Raw genomic sequence first — 23564 nt, 5'->3', positions numbered from 1 at the left:
TTTGTAGTTCTTACATTTTCAGAATTTTTTTTCTTGCTATGGAAACAGTTAAAGAAATGACTCCAGATACACAATCCATTTTTGGAACCTGGAAGTTACTGACTTGGTCTTATTGCTACAGGACAGTCAGAGTGAACAATTGGTTTGGAATAATATAGTTGAGTTTGCTCCAGAAAGTGAGAGAAGGGAGGTTTACACTTGTTTATAATCTTAATTTACCAAATATTTGAACTAATGGCTCTGTCATGTCTCAAAAAACAGTGAAGAATTTCAATTAATGTATTTCCAAGAACTTAGATGAAGTTGAACTAGTTAACATAGAGAGGAGCCTCTCTGTCTGTTATCCTATAGAAATACATCAGAGTTAATATAATTTTTCTAATCTCCTCTTCCTCTTCTACCACCTCTTTTCTTCCTTGTTCTCCTTCTCCTCTTCCCACCCCTCCTCCTCCTCTTCAGCATCATCAGAATCCTACTCAGTTTTAATGCAGTATTTTAGCCCCTTTTTAGCGCAGTAAGTAAGTATAGCAACTGACTCCTCCCTTTTTTAAACCTAAAAACAAGATGTTACTTTAATTATCTAAATTAGAATAAACCATAAACTGAATAAAGTCTTGTTTTTTCTTGATGGAAGTAACTGAACAGAAGAATATTTCATGTAAGCAGAGAAATGTGTTATATTTCATGAGATTTTGTAATAAATTTACTTTTTAGATACGATTCTATTGGTTCCATTTGGGGATATCTGTTGAATCGATGACCTAAGATTGTCCTAAGACCAGGACCTACTATCCCTTATATCCATAATTTATAGATAATCATCATCAAAAACAACAACCCTAAAATCCTATGTATTTTATTTTCCAGTCATTTGTTCTTACATTTGGCTCCTTATAAATGAATAATCTTAAAATATGTTTAATTTGTATACCACTAACCTATGAATTCCAACATGCATGCATTATTACTGGATTTTTTAAAGCAAGTTCCTGATTTTTTTCTGAATTTGGATAGCTCATAGGAATTTTTATCACTTCATACCTTGAAACATTTCTGAAGCAGCCAGACATCTTCTTTTGTTAATATGCTTACCATAAAATGCCAAAGAAAGTTTCTCTAAAATCCTTGCAAACATCAAAACCATTTCTCAAAGTTCTTAAATTGAGAGATAAAAGTGGGAAGGGGGTTGATTTTATGAGGGTAAACAGAAGCCTGCCGTGATTGTGTTTTACTAGAACTAGGGAGAGGAAGATTGGAAAATTTATCCCACAATTTTTTTCCATTCTGCCATCCTAGGCACAGTCCTGGAATCCCAGACAAACATACACATATTCTCATTAGCCAGATGTTCCCTTGATTTAGCCATTCTGAGTAACCTAGAAGCAGGTGGGAAAAAAGATCTGCTTAGTCTTTATCCAATGGGCAATGTAAATCCCTCTCCTGCACCACAAAGATTTGTTTTCTCATCTCCTTTCTCCGTATATTTTAATACAGTGAATAGAACAATATGTTTCTTTTTGTAAAATGTTACACACACACACACACACACACACACACACACACACACCCCTACGTTGCTTTGGGAAAGACTGCAATTTTCATGTAAAATAACTGCATGTTTCACCTTGTTCTCCAGGGCTCCAAATTGCCAATCTTGTGATGCGCTGTCACAACTTATGCGTGACTGACTGGTTACAGAGCCTGCTGATCTATATGGAGAGGTGAGAATTTGTCACTGTGCATAAGCAGAAAGATCAGTCAGATACAGTGATAGATCTGTTCTTTGCCTGGATTCGTCTGCTGCTATATTAGGGTAGCTTGGCAGCTGCCACATCCAATTGTGAACCTGGTTTTGTGGTTGAGAAAACAGAAAAAGACGAAGAAATGTCCTGACATAGCCACTTTGGGGGTACAGTAGCTGCAGAATGAAAATATTATTGTGATTATTATGTCAAAATATTCCCTTCCTCTGTATCCACCACAGGGGTGCAGCAGCAACTTCAGCATCTTTTCTCAGGCATTGCAGAGAGAATTTATATATGGTGGCACTAGGGTTCAAGATAGCATCTAGGGTGTAAGCAGGTGGATGGGCAGGCTCATTCAGAACCCAGTCTGACTTTTGCAGCACTGTTAATTAGAATTAGCATCTGTCATTAAAAATGAAGCCATTGCTCTGGTGCCAGGGGCAAAATATGGTCAAATGACCCTTACACAAGCTGCAATGATGTTCTATGAAAATATTACAGATTTTGCAAAACTCATTAACGATGCTAAAGACAATGCACTCATTAGATTTGAGGGTATAAAATGCACACAGTGGCTTATCTGCTTTTGTGTTCATTCACTCATCTGTGTTCATTACTATTCATGTGGATTAAAGAGGGGAAAAGAAATAAGATCAAAGAAATAATATCAGGCCATTATCAATCATATTTAACTAGTGCCCTTTAACTGCCAACTTCCATTCACTATTCCGTATCTGAGAGAAACTTCTTTCTCTGAACACTCCTAGCTCCTTAAGGGAGTGCTAAAAGGCATTTAGTTTATTTTTATCCCTATATGAACCTCGCCATTTTAATGATAGGAAGAAAATAGCAAACACAGGGAAACAGAAGAACGAACAGCTTCAGAAAAGTTACATTTGGGCCCAGTCCTGAAGAACACCCAGCAGAGAGATAAATAATTTTGTCAACAGAACAGCTATCCTGACAGTACAGTGGCCATCTACTATTTGGAGAGATTGTCTCCTCAATTCAAGATTAAAGAAACAAGTCAATAGTACAGTGTCCCTCTTCAATGGCCCCTTTACCAACCCCTAATGCACAATGTTCTTTTCAAGACTGTCACTAACTTTTTAACTTTTCAGTAAGAGAACACAATCAATATTCTTCAAGGTCTGAAATTTCAGCATGAATATATGCTGTAAAAAGGAATTAGACATCTCCCTAGGTTCCTCCTAATTAAAGAATCATAACTACGATAGCTGATGGATACAACAACAAAGTCAAATGTGTGAGAGCTGGCGCCATTGTTTCTGGACGGATGCTCAGCCTTGCAATCAATTTAAATAGGCTTGACTAGGCCCAACCAGATTAAATTAATTTTTCAAAAAAGTGTGTGTGGGGGGATAGATTTTTAAAACACAACAAAATAATGCTCATTAGAGCTGGTTAACCCTTGGAGAACCACGTTGTGATTAAAAGCATATATGTCAAAGGGACTCTGTTTCTATTTTATCATCATTAGTACTTCTCCAGGTTGGGGCTGTTGCTGTCACTGCCATTGTTAGTAATTTTTCAGAACATTTTACAGAACATTTCAAAAATGTAGATATCATCATATTCCCAGAATGGGAGCAGCTGAATGAGGGGTCCTGTGGAGCTATAAAGTCCTGCAAAATTTTGCATAAATATGAGGAAAGCCCCAGGAAAAACATTTTGACACTGACTGGATCCTCTCAGGGGAAAGCATCTATTATTTTCCTTATGGGGAAGTTAAATTTATTATATAAAATGAATTAGAAAGTCTTTGAACAATGTTTGTGTGGAGTAGAGGTAGCAAACACAAATGCCTAAAGAGTCCAGGCAGGTAGTGTAATGAATAAAGCAAATTCAGTGAGCAATGGAAATACAGAGAAAGTGATGCCCATGTCAAGATGGAAGACGCTTCTCAGCTCCAGATATGTTGCCTTATGGGAATGGGAGCCCAAATCTATTTTTTTTTTTTTTTTGAGACGGAGTCTCACTCTGTCACCAGGCTGAAGTGCAGTGGCGTGATCTCGGCTCACTGCGACCTCCACCTCCCAGGTTCAAGCGATTCTCCTGCCTCAGCCTCCCAAGTAGCTGGGACTACAGGCGCATGCCACCACACCCAGCTAATTTTTTGTATTTTAGTAGAGACGGGGTATCACCATGTTGGCCAGGATGGTCTCCATCTCTTAACCTCGCGATCCGCCCACCTTGGCCTCCCAAAGTGCTGAGATTACAGGCATGAGCCCCTGTGCCTGGCCCCTCCTAGTGTTTTGAAAGAGAAACTGAAAATCTGAATTTTTGCAATGTTTCCTAATTTTAAATGAAGACCACTTATTTAAAGTGAACCCAACAAAAACTAACATATATACATATCTTAGTTTATATATGTATATATACACACACATACACATACATGGAATTCATCACACCAGCTGCCATTTTTAGCTCATGGAATATGTTACTACACTATCCACGTTTACTAAGGGTCTCCTGAAGGATATGTTGGATATGTTGAAGATAAGAATTTTACTCCTAGAGAGTATGATGTATAGCTGAATCAATAAGGAAAGTAGCAATGTACAGTAAAGCATTGCATTCTTCACTCTGATTAGCAGTAGTAATAAGACTAAAATAGGCTTTTGTGGAATAAAGACTAGGAGGAGTGAAGGAGAGTGGGAAGGGAAAATAGAAATGAAACTTAGAGTGGTGCTTTGGAGCAGGATATCAGAACTGATCACTAAGAAAACGTGGGGAGAGCTGGAGAATCTGTTAGATTTGAATGATCTTCAAAGATATACACATCTATGTGATGTGACTGTTGTTAAAATAGGATTACATTTACATTTAGTCACTTCCCTTATGTGTAGAATAGCATAGGAAAGAATGATATTAATATTATTCAAGTTTAATTCTTAGAAACTTATATTGACTTTAGAGATCATAAATAGCTGATCAAGGACAGGTAAGCTTGAAACAAAATTTCTGATTGCAAATGATTCCACAGCATTATATGTTCTTTTATTTTTATTCACAGTAACAGTGTGTCAGCTTAGATAAAAAAAATACCAAATGGGCTTCAGACATCACATAGCACTAATTCTGATGAAAAATTTTGAAGATGTGACTTTAAATGGCAATAATTTTGACACTGTGGATTTCAAGACTAGGAATTCATCACCCTTCCAGATAAACTGCACCCCATCTGCAAGAAGACAGCAGTCTTTATGAAGAAATCCTCATGTAAAGTTTGGTATGTTTACACTCAAAATTTTCTAGGGGAGGGTGGAAAGAGAAAAGCTATTCTGAGTTCATTTGTACTTACTTTTCTTTCAAAAGAAGATATCATTAAAAAGTGTAGGGCTTATTTTTTTCTCTTGTATATTAAATAAGCCAAATAACAATAAAACTTGATTGTCATTCTATTTAAAGAAGGCAATTATGCGGTGGTTATACATATCCTAAGCTCAGATGTCTGAACCTAAGATGTCTGAGCTCTCTAAACGGATCTCGTAATAGAATTGCATTTAACAGAGGGATAAAATGGTATAAAACCCCAAGCTTGGTATTTCTGAAATGGGAATGCCATTCATTCAGGAGAGGAAATTCAGCTTCCTCAGTATTTCCAGATCTTGAGTTTATCTTGGGCATAATACATAGAAAACTGGAAGCTTTGGGGCCCCTTTTGATCTGGCTGTGCACATGGACCTTGTCTGCAGTTGGCATCTTGCACCCATTGTGGGGTAGGCAACTTTGGGGTACTGGTGGCATTTTAAAAAGCAGAAAACTTGACTTTGATCAATTATTGTTGCTTTGATGCAATAATCAGTGAGATCTCAGTGTTTAGGCCATCAGTTTCCATCTTTACAAAGATGTGAGCTCACCCATGCTGACTGATAACTATTTCAAAGTAAACTGCCTCCTTAACAAAATGTTCTCACTTATTGAAGGCTTTTTCCTGACATAAATAGCATCATTAGGGGATACTATATTGCAGGATAGCATCATTAACAATATAATAATGTAGTACCTTATGAAACAAGGAAAAATGAAGAGTTAAAAGTAAATTCATTTCTAGAATAAGACTAACATTTGACAAATGAAAATGATAAAAAGGAAAATACCATTTTAAAAATATCTCAATTAGTCATTGGGAAATAAACAATTAGCCTACATTAGAAATAAAGCCCTCTTGAGGCCAGCGTGGAAGGGTCAATTTTCTTAATTCATACCTACCAGGAGGAATGACATAAAGGAAAATGAATAATTTCAAGCCACAAGCCATAGGTGTTTGTTTCCTTTGCAGATCAGTTCCTTTTGATTACCAGCATAAATGTCAGAGTGACAATTTTTCCTCTACTTGGTCCATGATCCCTGGATCTACATGACAGAAAAGACCAAATTTCCTCTCCAGGTGACCATATGGTCAATTCTACTTGCAGAAAACAATGTGAAGTTTTCACAGCAGCATCCATAACATGACCAGTGTCACCTTTACAAATACTGGCTTCACTTCAATTCCCGGGGCTGTATTTGGCTTCAAATTCAGGGTATACAAACTATGATAGATTTGGCTTTGCTAAACCTAAAGAAAAGCTGAAGGATTTTCAGTCAACTCCCAAAAGGAATGAATAGAATCATGTTTTCTTCTTCAACCATAAAAATCTAATAGTAAATACAATTTTACTTCTAATAGGAAAATATTTTGCTTATGTGATCTTTCATCATACTTGGACTGGAATTGGGATTTATCTTAGAGATTTGTAGAAACAGAAAGGGAGGATCAGTTTTCAGAAGAAACATGAAGTGCTTTTACATTTGGGATGAGACGCAGGATATTTATACTACAGAATATTGAGTGGGCACGCCATCAGTCTGATGTACTTTTTTTGACATAACTGTGGAGTGTTGATAAATTAATATACAAATTTATTATCTTAAAATTTATTTTAATAGGTTTTTAGGGAACTTGTGGTGTTTAGTTACATGAATAAGTCCTTTAGCAGTGATTTCTGAGATTTTGGTGCACTCATCATCCTAATATACCAATTTAATTTAAAAAATCTATAATTTAGGACAGAAACCAGGGAGCTAGTTTTCATTTCCCTAGGTATCATGCTTTTATACAAAAATATATAATAACAGAAATGACAATATCCAACATTTACTGTGTACTTGTTATGTACACTAGTCACTGTTTAAAGCATTTTTAAGATACTTTATATTAGCTCTTTCAAACATACTATTTATATTTTAAAACAAACACAAATTTACTATTTATTAATAGTAAATTTTACAATTTTAATTCTCAAAAGTCATTGAGCCAAGTACTATTATTATGCCGATTTTAAAGATGAGAAGTTGAGGCAAAGAAAACCTCAATTTTCAAAGATTTAAATATTGGAGAAATGTGCAGTGATCCTACAAGGAGCAGAAATTATGGAGACTTTTTTAATGGTTATGAACTAAATTGTTAAATCTAAGCTCAGTGTTACATTTTTTTTCTAGCTTTGCGTTAACTATTCTTAGATTATAAATTTCTTGTTTATCTTCTTTATTCTTCTGTTCAGTCCTGTTTCCATGACAGACTATCCTTCTTTCCTTTCTTTCTTAATTTTTCTATAAGAAGTCAACCTTTAGAAGTCCTTGGGTTTTAAGGTCTCTTCCCCGTATCAAGAAAAATAAATGCTATTATCTAAAAGTCCATGCTTGGAAATTTTGTAATCGCAGGAGGAATTTTTCTTAATTATGAAATATTTGGTTGTTGCAATAATACTTCCTCTACTCTTTAACCATCTTCATAGATAATGAATAGGGCACCTTTCCCTAAAATGGTTGTCAATCAGAGAGAGTTCAATCAACCATTTTTTGAAAGAAGCTTCAAGAATTTGAATTCTGCTGGTCCGAAATCTTAGCTCCAACACTCATTGAGTGAATACATAAGCTTAGGAATGTTATTTAACCTACCTTAGTCTCAATTCCTCATGGAAAACATGGCATTAATAGCAATATCCACTTCATGAGATTGCCTATCCAGGGCCTGGGATAGAGTAGGCACACAACAATTGTTGGTCACTCTTCTCACCTGTGCAACAAAACCTAAAGCATAGGACATAGAATAGCACGTAGTAGCTCTTCAATAAATGCTAGTGCAACATTTCAAAAGAAGAAAATAATTTCAGTACTATTACAAAAGAAAATGTTACATTCAGAGGAAATAATTCTCAGGTTGTGCCTAAATGGTATTGAAAACCCAATTATGCTCACAGTTAGAGTGTAAAAACCACTTTAGGTATATCCACAGTCTGTCTCTGTCTTTCTCTCATTTGTTCACAGTTTACAAGTGTAAAGGGTAACAAGACTTTGGCCTGGCACTCTAAATCCTGGATTCAAACATCCAGAGCTGCTGCTTTTCCCACCGCCAGACGGACGGCTGTGCGAGGAGAGATTAGGAGACACTTGAGACGTTGATGCCTGAGGCTTGCAGTACTAACCAGAATAAACATTTTTCTTTTTTCAGTAAAGCAAATATGCAGGGAGCAGCTGCGCTAGGAGAGTAGTATTTTCACAGTTACTTCTAGTAATAACTGCACTTTAAAAGTGTTTCAACACTTGGACTCTAAGAACCCCTCAGTCCCTTTATGTAGATTACAGTTTCACTCAAGTTGGATAATTTCTTGCTCCTCTTACTTCAAGGTCTCTCTGGCCCTTGCCCTGGTTAAAAAAAATGATCTCTGGTTTTATGCCACAGAGGTTCAGGGAAAAGAAAGAGACAGATTTGGAGTTTCTTTTAAAAACACATAGATAGTTTAAAAATAAATGATAGCAAACTATATTTATGGTCATCTGTTGATCGTCTATATAGATCTCTGTCTTGGAAGAGTAGCTCCGAAACCCCATTTGGAATCATGTGAAATTACGTCACCACTCACAGCATGGTGTTAGCAGCCATCTATCTTCAAGTGCAGGAAGTCAACCTGCTACCCTATAAACACGCTGCTGGTGAGATACACAGAGAGAAATATTTTGGAAGAGTGAAAACATTCTTAGTCAAAGCCTGGGCTCGTTTATAGTGACAAAACGGATTTGAAGGGACAACTAAACTCCCAAGACAGGCACAGGATACAGTGCAAAGAGCACTGGCCTTCACGTGAACAGACTTGGAAATCTTAGACAAAACCAAAACATGAATTGTGGATGGTTGTGTTCTTTTCTGTAAAACCAGGGGACTGAGCTAAATGATACAGAGCCTGTGAAATCTAAAATTATTTTTGGTGATAATAGATGTTGTTTAAATTTTGTCATAAAAAAAAATCCTTGCAATGTATCCTTCTGAAAGTCTCTAAACCTCTTTCTTGATTTACTATCCTTCGTAGAACTTACCATCATCACAAATACTTTCAATTTTACTTGTTTTTTAAAAATTACCGTCTGCCGTTCCCTTCTGGAATGTAGGTTTCTTTAGGGTAGGGGAGTTTGGTCTCTTTTGTCACTGCTTTATTCCCAGATTTTGGAACAGCGGCTGGCACGTAATAGGTGTTCAGTGAATACTTAAGAATGAATGATTCATAACTGTTCATAATGCAGCATCTTGTTTTCCATAGTAGAGTATGGTAATTAAACCTACTCCTCACATCCTATCTAAAAAATGCTTGAGAATAAATTTCTAATGTGAAATCTGAATAATAATCTAAGTCTTTCACATTGAAAAATGTATTACCATTATAGTAACAGATAACGGTCAATTACTCATGCTTACAGTTTCCAGGTCTAAATTCTCATGAGTCTTTTGGCTAGCTTTAATTAATAAGGATGTCTTTCACAAATTGTCTTTTGAGAGTAGCTGTAAATCTATCAACATATAATATTAGCACTTGATGGAATTTAGCTCTTTAATTCCAACGTTCCATTCAGGGAGGCTTATGTTTGTAAACCTTCCTGAAAGGCAACCCTTCCAAGCTCTCATCCTATGTCCAGCAATAGAGCCCGATGCAACTCTTTGTTGTTTTGTTTGCTTTTTGTTTTTTAAAGCATCCATTTCCAAAAGGTATATTCGCCCCTTTTTTTCTTCTGATCAGCCCATGAGCATCTCCCATCTTTGCCCTAAGTGTCTTGTTTATATTATTGCAGGTGTGGTGCATTCTGAAATTGGTTATAACTACACAATTTTAAAAACCAGATACCACCACAGCCATACCACAAATCACAGTACATTGAGCATGCAAGAAAATACACCTTCCTCAAGTTTCTGGCCCAAATGTGAGTTTTTGGTAGTTGACAGGAAGTTTGTGTTGGATCTCTCACAGATGCATCCTCATTAGCTGGAAGAAGTCATGGAAAACTCTGAGAAGCAGGCATTTGATGAAAATAGACCCATTCTATTGTGGCAGCCTAGGCCTGCAGAGCAGCTTCAAAGATGAGAAAGAAACTGTGAGGAGGAGGCACTGAGCAGGGGAAGGAGGAGGCACTGGGCTCACTTGGAGGTGAGCTCCATGCTGGGATCACTGCTGCTGACTGCCCAGTTAGGACTGGATAAGTCTTTTAGGGTTTTCTCATTGGTTGCTCAAACCACAAAGTTAAATGTAAACCTTTTATTTCCTAAGGGGAAAGTGTGTGAGTTAACTGCAGTAATGAATCTCCAGCTTTAGCATAAGAATCTTATTGGGTTTTTTTGTTAAAGTGGAAGTGAATGTTTGTTAAATTACTGGGTCCCCCTCTGTTAGAGATTTTGATTCAGTGATCTGCGTTTCAAATAAATTCCCTTGTGGCTCTGATGCAAGCCAGGAGTGCCTACTACAACTTGAGTGATTCCGTATTAGAAGAGTTTTTGATATTCCATTTTGGTTTCTTATTGTGAAAGGGAGTGTGTGTGAAGAAGCTGTAAATTAGATTCAAAGGCACAAACAACTTTTTCTTAAAGTGACTATATCTCATCCTTGTATTTTCTAACTAGTCTTTTTGCAATTTTCCCCTATACATTAAAAAAATTAGTGATTAACTCTAGTACATTTGCATTTGCTTTCTCAATGTCTCTCAGCCTTAACTATGTGAAAATCACCTGAATCTTTTAAAAAGATTCATTTAGTTGAGAATTTTAGGACTCAAAGGGTTCCTGAATTTCATCGAGGTTCTGTTGGAATAGAGATGAAAAACAAAAAACAGTAGAATTCTATACTTATTACAGAAACTGAAAATGTATGCTGTTTAATTTATTCATCTTCCCATGGGAACATCTGAACTTAAATCCGGTTTCCCACATACCTGCCTACTTGCTGTGTTCATAGAGTGAAAATTCTGTGTGGGCATGACATCCTCTTGTCCTTTTAAGAGGGACCAGGAAGAAAATCTGGCTGGTTTAATAAAATACGAAATGCAAGATGGGAAATGGAAGATAATTTTATCAATTATGTATAGAGATAAACCTCTAGCTTTCTCTGTGAAAGAGTAACAATACTGTTTTACCACCCTACTGCCTAACTTTATTAACTAGACTATATAACTGTTTGGTTTCCCACTGATTTCTAAAAAAGGATCTTGGGAACAGGACTTCTCCCGCCTTGATTTTAGAATGAATTTCATATGGCATGCAAGACTTTAGCTAATAATGAAAAATCAATATAACCTCCAACTCTTTATAACTTCTACATTTTTCTTCCAAAGGAATTAATAAGTCACAGTAGTGATTATGGCACAGAAAACACTTCTTTCTCCATTCAGTTGACAGCATGAAGTATTGCTTATTTTTTGAAAATCAGGAGTCTAACATTGTCATTCTTGATCTAAAGATTATAGCTTTGGGTTAATCTTTTGTGTTTGGTTACTAGCATTAAGAATGTAAATCACTAAGCAGACTTAGTTTTAAGTAAAATTAAATATAATTTAATGAGTAATTATTGAGTACTTTGTATATCCTTAGCTTTGTGCCACAGCAGATTCAAGGTGAAAATAATAATTTTCCTTTCTAAAGATTTTCCTTATTAGATTATTAGAATATTGAATTATTAGGTATTAGGAAATTAGAATCCAAGATATATTTCCAAAAAGTTTTTAACACATTAAAAAAAATCAGGTTTCCAGATGTGATCTTTGCAGGCTATATAATATTTTTATTTTTTTTTTAATTGTTGAATATAAAAGAAAGACAAATATAATTTTTTGAATGTGGCTTTTCATATTTGAGTTATAATGGTTGATTTAAGCTTTGATTACTAGACAAGGGAAGAATCAATAATGGTTAAAAAAACATTTACATTATGCAAATAGAGAAGACACCATAGGCATACTTTGAACAAAAAATAGGATAGGTACTTAAACATTACATTCTTCTATAAATTAGTGGAATCTTTTCATGTATGCATTTAAATCAACAGCTCATCTTGTAGAAAGGAAACAGAAACATCAGCAAAAAATAAAGGTAATTAGCTTTTCAGCAGAAGTCAAGACCTTTGGATTTCCTTCAAGACCTATTAAGACTGAGTACGTAAGAGATTATAATGACTCTGCTGTAGTATCAATCATTCATGGCAAGTTTTTTTCCCACCAATTTCAGTATCCATAACATTTAATAAAAAGTGAATCACTTTTTGGATATTGCTTTTGCTTGGACTGACCTTAACTATTCCTCCCTCTGAAATCTCACTTTTCTTCAAGCCTTTCCACTCTCTTCCCCTCACTTACCACCCAGGGCAAACTAAGTCTCCTTTCCTGTGACCTCCTAGCACCTCATGTAAAACCCCACCCTGGCATATCACACTGTACTGGAATTACTGGTTGGTCACGTCTCTGGCTTTCTGTAGATGACGAGATGTTTGCCTCGTTCCTCTTTACTCCCTCCAAATTAGCACAGGTTTTGGTACATAGTATTTGGTAAAAGAATGTGGTTGATTCAATGAATAAAGTCATGGCCATAATTTTCATTTTGCAAATTTCAAACTCTGGTGTGGTGTACCATTGACTCATTCTCAAGAGCATTTCACGGCTCAGGAATTAAGACTGACTATGAACCCAAACAGCCTCAGGTGCATAATCAGTTCATCAAAAGTCAGGCCACATTTAATTCTGATTCAAGAAGGAAGATTCAACAGGAAACAAAAGATTACTTATCCTAATTAAAAGAATCAAGTTTAAAAAGTGTTTGGATTAACCATCTTCTAGACAAAGAGTTCAGTTAAAGCTAGTTTGGAAAAAGCATCACAGGTGATTTTTTTCCTTTTAATGTTCTGATTATGGGGCACTGACAATCAGGCCAGCACTTTCATTTTGAAAGCTCTGGCTGGAGTCCTCTAGTTGTAAAATGTTCATGTATGTACAACAACACAGATGTGGGACAAACATACTTTTAAATCAGATCCATGGCCTGTAAATACAGATTTATACTTTGCATCTCTCCCAGTTTATGAAGGTACAAGAACAAGATTTTGCAATCTTTCTTTCCTTAATCCAATGGCAGTTGTGACAAAGTTTTGCTAAAGGTAGAGCTATTTAAAGGAGAGCATGAGAATGGCCAGGTTGAAGAGAGGAAGAGGAAGATGAAGCCAAGCAAATGCTTTGAAAATAAATGGGAAAAAGTAGAAGACTACCAAGATAAAAAAAAAAAAAAAAAAAAAAAAAAAAAAAAAAAAAACAATGAAAAAAAAAAAAAAAAAAAAAGAAGAAAAGATGAAAGGATAACAAAAGAACAGAGAAAATGAATCAATCTCAAGGGACAGAACTACGAGATACGGGAAAACTGAGAAATGACAGGAAAAAAATATAAACTTGTAAGAAAATGTAAGGGGAAAACCTAAGACTATAGCAAATTAAAAGACTAAATTTAAATTTAAATTGTTACATTAAAAGAGGAGAAATTTGAACGAATCAACAGATAACAACCAGAGTCAAACCTCAAGAAACATTTACCAAATGTTTACTGCTTGTTACACACCTAAACTCAAGTGGGACCATCCTTACCCTATAAATCAGTGTGATGTGCTAGGTTAATAAGGATTAGATAGAGCTAGAAGCAAGAAAAGAGGTGCTCACATGCATTTTACATTCTGCTTCTTTTTTTTAGGTGAGTAGTGATTTGCAGTGACGCCTCTATTCATCAAAACACTTCCTTCCATTCTTTGGTTGATTATCTGGGTACAGCGGAGCACCAAACAATGGCTTTGGCTTGCAGTTTGTTCCTCATGAAGAATAACCTACACAGATTCTGATTTATGTTGCCCTCTTTTTGGTAACCGTTTTTAAGAATTGAATATCAACACCATCCCCTAGGGAAGCAAGTGATGGACAATGCACTACCTTGTACATAATTTATTTTATCAAAATAGAAGAATGAGGCTTTACCATTATTGAAGCAAACACCCATCCACTGCTGTATTACCAGTTTGTGATCAGTTATTGGGTTAATAACGTGAACTCAATTTCTCAGCCTTTATTTGACCTATATACAGGTAACTCAGACAATAATGTAATAAAATCACTGTATAGAATAATTTTGGCTAGTTCCTCCTGGAGAGAAGGTGAATTCTACTTTCTATTTTTCTAATGCTTGTAAGATTTTGAAGTCAGTGATTTCGGATCTAAAAATGCTTGACCTCGATTATTATATTAATGATGCATCAAATAATGGGCATTTTCAGCATGCTTAGTGGAAATCAGTAAGTTCAACACAATGCAGTTCTCCAAAGACAGTCAATTTTTTAGAGGGCTGAAAATGTAAAGCAAATTGAAGGCACGCTAAAATGCAGCAATTTTACTACATTTACTGCTAAAATTCAATAATTATAAATGTTTTCTGGAGAAAGTTATCTTTCTATTAATCCATCCATCTTTTGGTTTGTTGCAAAAAGGTCTTAAGTGATGGCCAAATATATTTTCATTGAATGTATCAGTGGTGTGACAACAGAAAACAAAGGCCAAATAAGAACAAACCAAGTCTGCTGCAGACAAGAGCAGGAATTGGTATGGGATAAACAAGGAGCATATTTATAAAACATCGAAGGACTCGCAATGTTGCTTCACCAGTCCTTACGATTTTATAGTAAGTCATCTAAAGAAGTTAACCGTGCGTACTTTCATACTATTACAGATGAGGAAACAAGGTATGGTTAAATTTTCTTGGTGCATTCATTTAACAGACACTTGTGACACGTACCATAATCAGCAATAGGGATAAAACAGTGAAAAATTAGCCTGTGACAACATGAGATCAGGAGTAAGCTGCAGAAGCCTGGTTCTCTTAGTTTATCCACATCACTTGCTCAATAACTTTCCCAGATGACGCGATCATGACGTTTCAGCAGATTCCTATGGAAAAGTTCTGAAATATATTATTGAAAGCTGTGCTACTTACTGTAGAGATATTATTTACTGTGAAGACTCCTTATACAGTTTCAGAAAAGGCTCACTTTGGTGTGCGTTTCATATTTTTGGTTGTTAGGTTTTAAAATCTGAATTTAATTTTGTACAGCAGAGTAAATTATGGCCCCCTGATTTATCCAGCTAAAGGTCATGGGCTAATCCTTTTGGATTATGGTGAAGGAAAAGAAACACTTTAGTTAATTATAGAATGAGTTTGCATGATTTATCACCCCCAGATCTGTTATGGAAAACTTTCAAGAGATTCAATATACATGGGGTTATTTTTCTGGATGATTCTGTTGTTGTTACAGCTGGACTTCACCATCTGAATCATCTTGGGTTTGTGATTAGACCCTTAAGTGAAACATTATTTGGAATAAATTATCTTCCCAGAATAAAAACAAGCGTGTCAGCTCAAGCTTGGTGATTAATGCAGCAGTACAATGAAGTTTTAGTTAATGGCAGGATTAAAAGACCAGGAAGATGCTATGTTCATGTATTTTTCTAGCTTGTAGGCAATGCCAATTGGCATCCAGTTGCCTAATAAACTAAATATAGGGTTAGTCACGTGAAGATGATTGCCTCAATTTAACACCTTGACCTGGTTAATGAATCTGTCAAATCACAGAATTTTACCATTTATTTTCATGTCTAACAGGCCTGCAGTAGTGTGGAGCTATAGATAGAAAATATACTATAGAATATGTAAGACTCTAAGGTTAAGGATAATGGTTAGCTCGTTATCAGGCAAGACACAAGATCAACAGAACAACAGGCAGGTTCACCATATGCAGGAAAAAAAGCCAGGCCCAGAAATAGAAAAGGTGTATTAAATTCTAGGTAGCTGTTGGAAGCCAATTTTTAAAAGTTCAAATAGTATATATTATTTATTGCTATCTATCAAACAATAATACAACTAGTTAAGAACCTGGTAGATTTGTCTGTCAGCTGAATTTAAGTAAACAAACAAACAAAACATTTTTTAAAAGAACCTAATAGATTTGATATTTATTGCCTCATTTAATTCTTACATCGATTCAGTGAAGTAGCACTCATTGGTATCACGTTGGACAGGTGAGGAAACAGATGAAGAGGAGTAGGTCCTAGCCGACCCAGAACATAAGTAGGGCAGAAAGACAATTTCAGAAATCAAGGTTTCCAAAGTTGTTTTTCTTTCATTCAGTCTGCCATTCACTATTACACCACAATAGCCACCCACAAATATAATACGGGCTCTTTACATTAACAACTTTATACTTGTGTGACAACATTGCTTGTGAATGACTATTTAGATTTTGTGGCTGCATTAGATGAGAAAGAATAAGAATGTCTAGGTCTGGTCTTATCCCTCCCACTGATTGTTTAAGCCACTGATTTTCTTTTCCTTTTGTACAGCCTTGGAAAAAAATGTCTTTCTTCATCATCTGTGAAATCCTTAAGGGCAGGCTTTACTTATTTTCCCTTCTCTCTCTAAGTCTCTATGTGCTGTGTGGAGCAGTTAGCAAAGTGGGCCTTTCAGTTTTCAAGGATAATAAATAGTGCATTATTGTACCTGCCTCTCAGAGGTATTTTAATTGATATGTAGTTAATGAAGATGTGGTGATGTTCTTAGAAATTGCTGTGAAATGTGAATTAAAAAATGATCAACGGGACTAGTGGGCACAGCTTGTCAGGCATGTTTTTAATTAGCATTTATGTAACTTTCCTATTTCTGGGCATCCTTGGGAAGACACATTTAATTTAAGAGATTAAAAAGGAAAATTTATTTTTCCAAAACGTTTCCTGACCTTCACAGAATAAAAACCAATGAACCCGAGCTTCCGAGACGACAGACTGTCGGGAATTGTAAAGATGATTTCGGGAGTGCATTGTTTGGCAGGAGGAGCTCAGCCTTCCTCTAACAGAAAAGCCTACGTCAGCATTTACTTAGAAAATTTCTTTTAAAAGAGTCACAGAAGCAGTTCACAAGTATCAATATTCCCTGTACAAACTCATATCTTTGTTCTGTTCTCTTGCTCTTGTGCTGTCTCTTTTTGAATTTCCTATAAAAGCTAAATTAGGTCTCAAGGGTTCTGCACCACTAAGCAAGGATCTCTTCTAGTCCATTGTGATGGAAGTAAATGTACTCAGGAGAAAGATGTACTTGAAGGAAAGGCTAAAGAATCTTCCTTCATTGAATTCCCCTGTCTCCCACACAACCTACCCACCCTGACTTCTCTAAATACTTCCTGCATGCATGTGTGTGCACACTCCAACCAGCCCTCAGCAAAGCTGTGCAGTAGGTAGGATATTTATCTGAAATCAGCACAACCTTTCTGGCCCCCTCTTGACTTTGTCAAGATGGGTTGGAACGATCTTTCAAGTTTTCAGGACTTTGAGCTTTTACCTCATATTCCTATGAAAATAAGTTCTGAGGAAAGGATAAGGTAAACTCATTTACTGGAGTATAAATAAAATCCAGGCTGAATTTCTCTGTAAAATATACTTTAACATAGCATTCAAGAACAACCATACTCTTCTTTTGATATACGCGACCCTTACCTTACTATAGTTCTAATGAATATGGTACTATTGGTGTATTGTAAGATTATGAGACTATGTAAAAATTAACTGTAATTCTGACAAGTTGGAGAAAAAGCATATTTTAGGGGACAGATATACTGGATCTTAAAATCACAAAGGACACTGTAGTTCAGGATTTTGGAATTACATGGTTGTAAGGTAGAATCCCAGTGGCATATCGTGTATCTGTTTGGTTTGGGACAGGTTACCTAGTCTATAAAAGCCCCTGTTCCCTCAAAAACTAAAATAACTGAAAACAAATCCTTGTAACAATGTAACAAAAGTATTATCCTGGAGGCCATGAACTTTTGGACTTTGAAAGCTGGAAAGTACTCTGGAGACAACCACAGGCCACATTCTCATTCAGAAATGAGGAGGGCAGGCCCAAGATGTGACTAGCTCAGGCTACATGGGTAAGGGTAGCAAAATACCTCCTGATTTAAATTCTAAGAAGTCTTTCCACTGAATCCCCAAAAGATAGTCTGTCTTTTGTGATATAGCAACGTACCACTGTGTTGGATACTTCTTGTACTTGGGTGTGAGCCACACAGTATCAAATTAAGACAGGTTGTCTTAGGGCCGGTTGCAGTGTGTGGTCATTGGTGGCAGTTTTTAAAATGCCCATTCGATAGAAAGACATACTTCCCAATGTTTTTGAACAGTCATCCTCTCGTTTCACATGTTCAATTAACAGTGCCACAGAGGGAAGCTTTCATATTATGCACGACTTAAAGAGGAAGATACATTAGTGTATTTCCCCAGACCACTCACTTAGCTTTGGCTTGGCAAGAGTAAGGGAGGTGTCTGAAGGTTGTGTACCCCGGAAAGGACCTCTGAGACAAATGAGACAGACCCAGAGGAGGAGATCAGCTTGAAGCATCTTGCAGACATAAGTCTGTAATGGGGAGGTCAGAGCTGTTAAAAATCTGAATTAAAATCCCAGTTTCTTCAAGTAATAACTGGGTAACTTTGGACAAAGGACTTAACCTCTCTGTGCTTCATTTTCTTCACCTGTAACATGGGTGTAATATTACTAATCTCAAGGATTTATTCTGATGATTAACTGAGGTAATTCATATGAAGTATTCACCACAGTGCCTTTCACATAGTAAGTGTTCAACAAGAATTACCTATGATGATGAAGAAGATTTAAACTAATGCCAGGGAACATGAACCTTATAACATTTTTATTTGTATTAGACACTTATAATATTTTTTCCAAGATCATTTCTCTCATAGAGATATTTTAAATATAAATTTTTCTTTTTCTATAAATTAAACACTAAAAAGGAAAACAATGGTTTTGGGCAAATGCCCATTAGAGTATGTGGTTAGCTTTTTTTAAAAAAAAAATAGATTAAAATATCTGGTAAGAAAATATTTCTATTTCTGGATTCAAATATAAGTTTATCAAATGCCTTTCAAACATTACAGCATTAATCTATATAAAACTTTGTATTCAGAAATAGGTTCTGCCTGAGAAAGCAGGTTTTGACTGCTAACAAGGTGCTAATATCCACGCCACCACGCCGTACCTTTCTGCCAACTGACTTGGCTTGTATTTAATTAGACTACAAGATGTTGGAACGAGTATAGTGCAAGTTACGTAAGTTTCACAATTTAGATCTCCTGATGTCAGTACCTTTCGTTACAGCAGAAAACACCATTGGAATCATGGGAATAAAGGGAATCTTAAAAATGAAATGATGAAGAAAAACACTGATTTATTTAAAAAAATGATGAGAGAATTTTATTTTTTTAAATGACACATGCATTTTGCAGGTGTGTGTTTGAAAGTAGACTCAGATGAAATTTTGAGTTTTTCTAATAGAAAGCATTTTTTTTTTTTAAGTTGGAGGGAGAGGAAAGACTCAGCTATTTTAGATTCTTAGAAGAATCTTCAAAGTTATGTGTAAAGTATGAGAAAATAAAATATTAATTAGCTCCCATTGAAAAGGGGTTAGCTCCTTCATAAAACACTCCCCTGAAAGAACAAATCAACCTTCCACGGCTATGTAAAAAACACAATGGGTATAATAATATTCAGTGAGATGGTATGTGAGGAAACATTGCAATTTATATTTGGTAAATGTTGTGTCTATAAATTTTTTCAACCAGATTGCGCTAAACAAATGTAAATAAATATAAGGAAAAAAACACCAGACTCAAATCAAGTGCACCAGGTATGTTGAGAACTGTTAGGTGGGATTGAGGACATTTACTAAGAGACAGGTTTTAGGGCGGTAACTGATACGTCAGCTAAGCTGACACTACTGACACTGAATGCCAAGCCAAGTCCCCAGACTGCCTCTCTGCTTCATGCTTGACTCCTGTTTTTATTCAGTGACCCCTAAATCATTAAGAGGCAAGTTTTAAACACAGGAACAGTCACAGATTTCCTTTTTTTAAAAAAGTTCAAACGTTAGGCCCCCAACATTTTCAATTTATCTCAGTACAACAAAACTCCTATTTTGACATTTCAGCATCTCTCAGTTCTTTCTTCTAATAACCAAATCTCTGCTTCCCAATGAGAACCCCCTTGGAGGCCTATTGTACTGGGGTAATTATACATATATTATAGATGTTAGTCTAAGACTCTCTGAGTCTCAGCTTTCTCATTTGCAATGTAGAGATAACAATACTTCACTTTTTTGTGTGTGACAATAGAAATTCAAGAACAATAAGAAGCCACTTAATGAGGGCTAAATATCAGGTGCAAGCAAAGCATATTATAATGTTATTTGATTTAACTTTTACAATGAGCCTATGATGAAGGTATTATTTATCTTTACTTTACAAAAAATTGAGACTTAGAGAAATTAAGTAGCACGGTAAGTGGTAGAGGTGGCACTGGTACCTGGACTGCTTTACTACCATGCCTGGGATTGTAACTAGCCCCCCTAGGAGGTCAAGGACCAAATGCAGTGTCTGCCACATAGGGCAGAGTCAATGTTAGTTCACTCTCTTATGCTTTATTTCATTTGAGTGGTACACACACACAATTTCTGATGCCAAGGTTTTGTTCCCTCTGTCCTTCCACCTGGAAAGTTTCTCTGTGGTTCTTTGCCAATAAAATTCTACACAATTTGAAGGCTTGGCTCAAGTGACTTCTCATAGAGTTCTTCCTAATCACTGTGATAGTGATCTTCTTTTTGAACTCATCTAGCTTTATCGGTTACAGGTGTCATTTGGCAATGCCACAGTGTGTTGTACTCTTACTTAACAATTTGCCTCTGTCATTTTGAAACCTCATGGTTTGGCTTTGCAAGAAAAGTGACAGAATTTTGCAATGATGAGAAGGAGATAGAGTGCCTGTGTCTGAATTCCAGTTTTGCCATTTACTAGATGTGTGACTTTGGACAAGTTACTTAACCTTTCTGTACCTTAGCCTCTTCATCTATCAAATGGATCTAATAATTAATACTGTTTTATCACAAACTTGCCATAAGGATTAACTGAGTTAGTATTTGTTAGAAATTAGAGGCAAACATGACACATAAGTGCTATGATGGTGTTAGTTTGTTGAATAAACACATTTTCTTCCTTGGATCTTTTTCAACAACTATGTAGTGCTTACAGCATAGTAGATACACTAGATGTTTGTTAATTTATTAATTGGTCATGTTTTGATTTACCTTTCCTCATCCACAATTAATTCATATTTTCAGTGGTCTATTATGGAGAAGATAGGGAGTTGGTGTTAGGGATTCAATGCTGTCTGACCTGAAAGGGTTCAAAATATAAAAGACAAATACATGAGAAGTTATACTTGAGGATTAATAAATTATTCACTATTATGTTAAAATAACTGTATTAAATTATATTAAAGTAATTGAATACTATAGCTTCATTCTATCAGCTGTGGTCAAGCGGCCTAGTACTTCTAGAAATAGGGCTCCTTAGCCAATATCTAAGCTTGATGAGGTTTACAACTGTCTTATTCTCCTCTATCATTAATTTTACATATATATAATTATACATATAAATATATGTTATATAAATATCATTAAGCATATTTTAAATATATTGTTATCCTCTTAAGGCTTAAATACTTCTACTCATTTATTCAACGTTTATTGAGTTTCAGGTTCTGTGCTAGGTGATGAAAATACTAAGTTCAATAAGACATATATCCTGTCTTCAGGGACTTGATAGTCAAGTGTTGGGGTCAGCAAACTACTGCCCACTCAAATTTAGCCTGCCACCTGTTTTTGTAAATAAAGTTTTACTGGCACATTGACATGATCGTTCATTTACATATTGACTGTACTATGTTTGTGCTACTCTGACATTATACATTACAATGTCAGAGCAACAGAGGCCACATGGGCCACAAAATCTAAAATATTTATATTTGGGGCTTTACAGAAAAGTTTGCAGATAATTGGTCTAGCGGAATGTACTGAAGTGTTCCTTTGAGGAGGATACTGTTTCTCTCTCAGGGTTGCTGATTCTGAGGTTGGTAGTTATTCACAATTTCTGCAGAAAACTAGCACTTTAAAAACTTGGGTGAAATGAGCAGTAGCTATTATCCAAAGCCTCTCAGATATGACTGTGCCTGGTCATCTACGAAAAGTTAATGAAGAATGAATTATTATTCTGGGTTCTGGAAAGAGTTTGAAATAGCTGTTGGCCAAGTACTTGACTGATGCAGTTCCTAAGCAATAAGGATAACAGGTGAATACAGACCTGAAAAACCATGGCAGAGCACTCTAAAATGGGGGTCCTATGGCATTCTTTTTTTATTTCAGAACTTTTGTAAAAACAGACTAGTATATACAGTAACACTGCAAAGAATGTAATATTTGAGTCATTTTAGATTTTATATATTTAAGTATACCAATGGAATCTAAATCTCAAAATGTTTTAATAGCCATATCATACATTTGAAAAGAAAATACATAAACGAACTCTTTTACAGAAATTTTATAATATCCACTTTTTTCCTTGAATTCATACTTTCACTTCCTGCTTATAATTTTATTCTGATGTCTACATTCTCATGATCGAAAGTCTTTCATTAATTACTAGGTTATACCTCTCTCCAACAAAAATAAGTATATATTTTATATTTAACCATTTTTTCTGTGAACCATTTTTTCTCTGTGAATCTTATTAAAATTCCTTCTAGATTGAATTATTATCATTATCACTAGAACACAATTGATAAAAATCACACAAATATATTACATGTTTTATATTTATTAAGGTTGGTGCAAAAGTTATTGCGTTTTTTGCTGCCGTAATGGCAAAAACTGCAATAACTTTTGCGTCAACCTAATGCTAAGTGTAAGTGTAAGAATAAATATCAAAAGAAAATTGATCTTTTTTTTTTTTTTTTTTTTGAGATGGAGTCTCGCTCTGTAGCCCAGGCTGGAGTGCAGTGGCGCCATCTCGGCTCACTGCAACCTCCGCCTCCCGGTCCTGATTCAAACAATTCTCCTACCTCCGTCTCCCAAGTAGCTGGGATTACAGTCACGAGCCACCATGCCCAGTTAATTTTTGTATTTTTTAGTAGAGACGGGGTTTCACCATGTTGGTCAGTCTGGTCTTGAACTCCGGACCTTGTGATCCGCCCACCTCGGCCTCCCAAAGTGCTGGGATTACAGCTTTGAGCCACCGTGCCCGGCCAGATAATTTATCTTTTAATAGACCAGAGGGAGGTTTTTTCTTTCACTTAATTCTGATAATGATTTTGCTTGACTATTATTTACTACTAGAATGTAATGGGGTTTCACATCAATTCTATTTATATTTTTGTTTTTAGGAATACAAGTGTTGAAAAATTTATTCACATAAATATGAAGAGGAAAGGGAAACTAATTTTGCCATAGCAATTGAACTCACTTCTTCAAACCCATTCTGAGAGATATGCCTCAAGTCACTAGCATTCTATTATCAAAAACT

The 23564-nt window shown here is 35.7% G+C and overlaps 1 protein-coding gene across 3 annotated transcripts in view; it reads right to left on the bottom strand.

Moving 5' to 3' along the window:
• RORB (RAR related orphan receptor B) overlaps positions 1 to 23564 on the bottom strand; it is a 189243-nt gene that overhangs the window by 149577 nt on the left and 16102 nt on the right. Inside the window, exon 2 of one of the 3 annotated variants that reach the window (XM_037743736.1) lies at positions 21293 to 21380. The exons of 1 other annotated variant lie outside the window; for it this stretch is intronic. In XM_037743736.1, the coding sequence (XP_037599664.1) occupies positions 21293 to 21302 (10 nt within the window). In that variant the 5' untranslated portion in view covers positions 21303 to 21380. Of the gene's footprint in view, positions 1 to 8015; positions 8096 to 21292; positions 21381 to 23564 lie in introns of those variants that run through there. One more of the 3 variants, XM_037743737.1, reaches the window with a different exon arrangement.

This window comes from Cebus imitator, unplaced genomic scaffold (genome assembly GCF_001604975.1).
Source record: "Cebus imitator isolate Cc_AM_T3 unplaced genomic scaffold, Cebus_imitator-1.0 Scaffold150, whole genome shotgun sequence".
NCBI classification, from domain to species: Eukaryota; Metazoa; Chordata; class Mammalia; order Primates; family Cebidae; genus Cebus; species Cebus imitator.
Note: the sequence above shows the minus strand (reverse complement) of the source record. Positions and strands in the feature narration are given on the sequence as shown.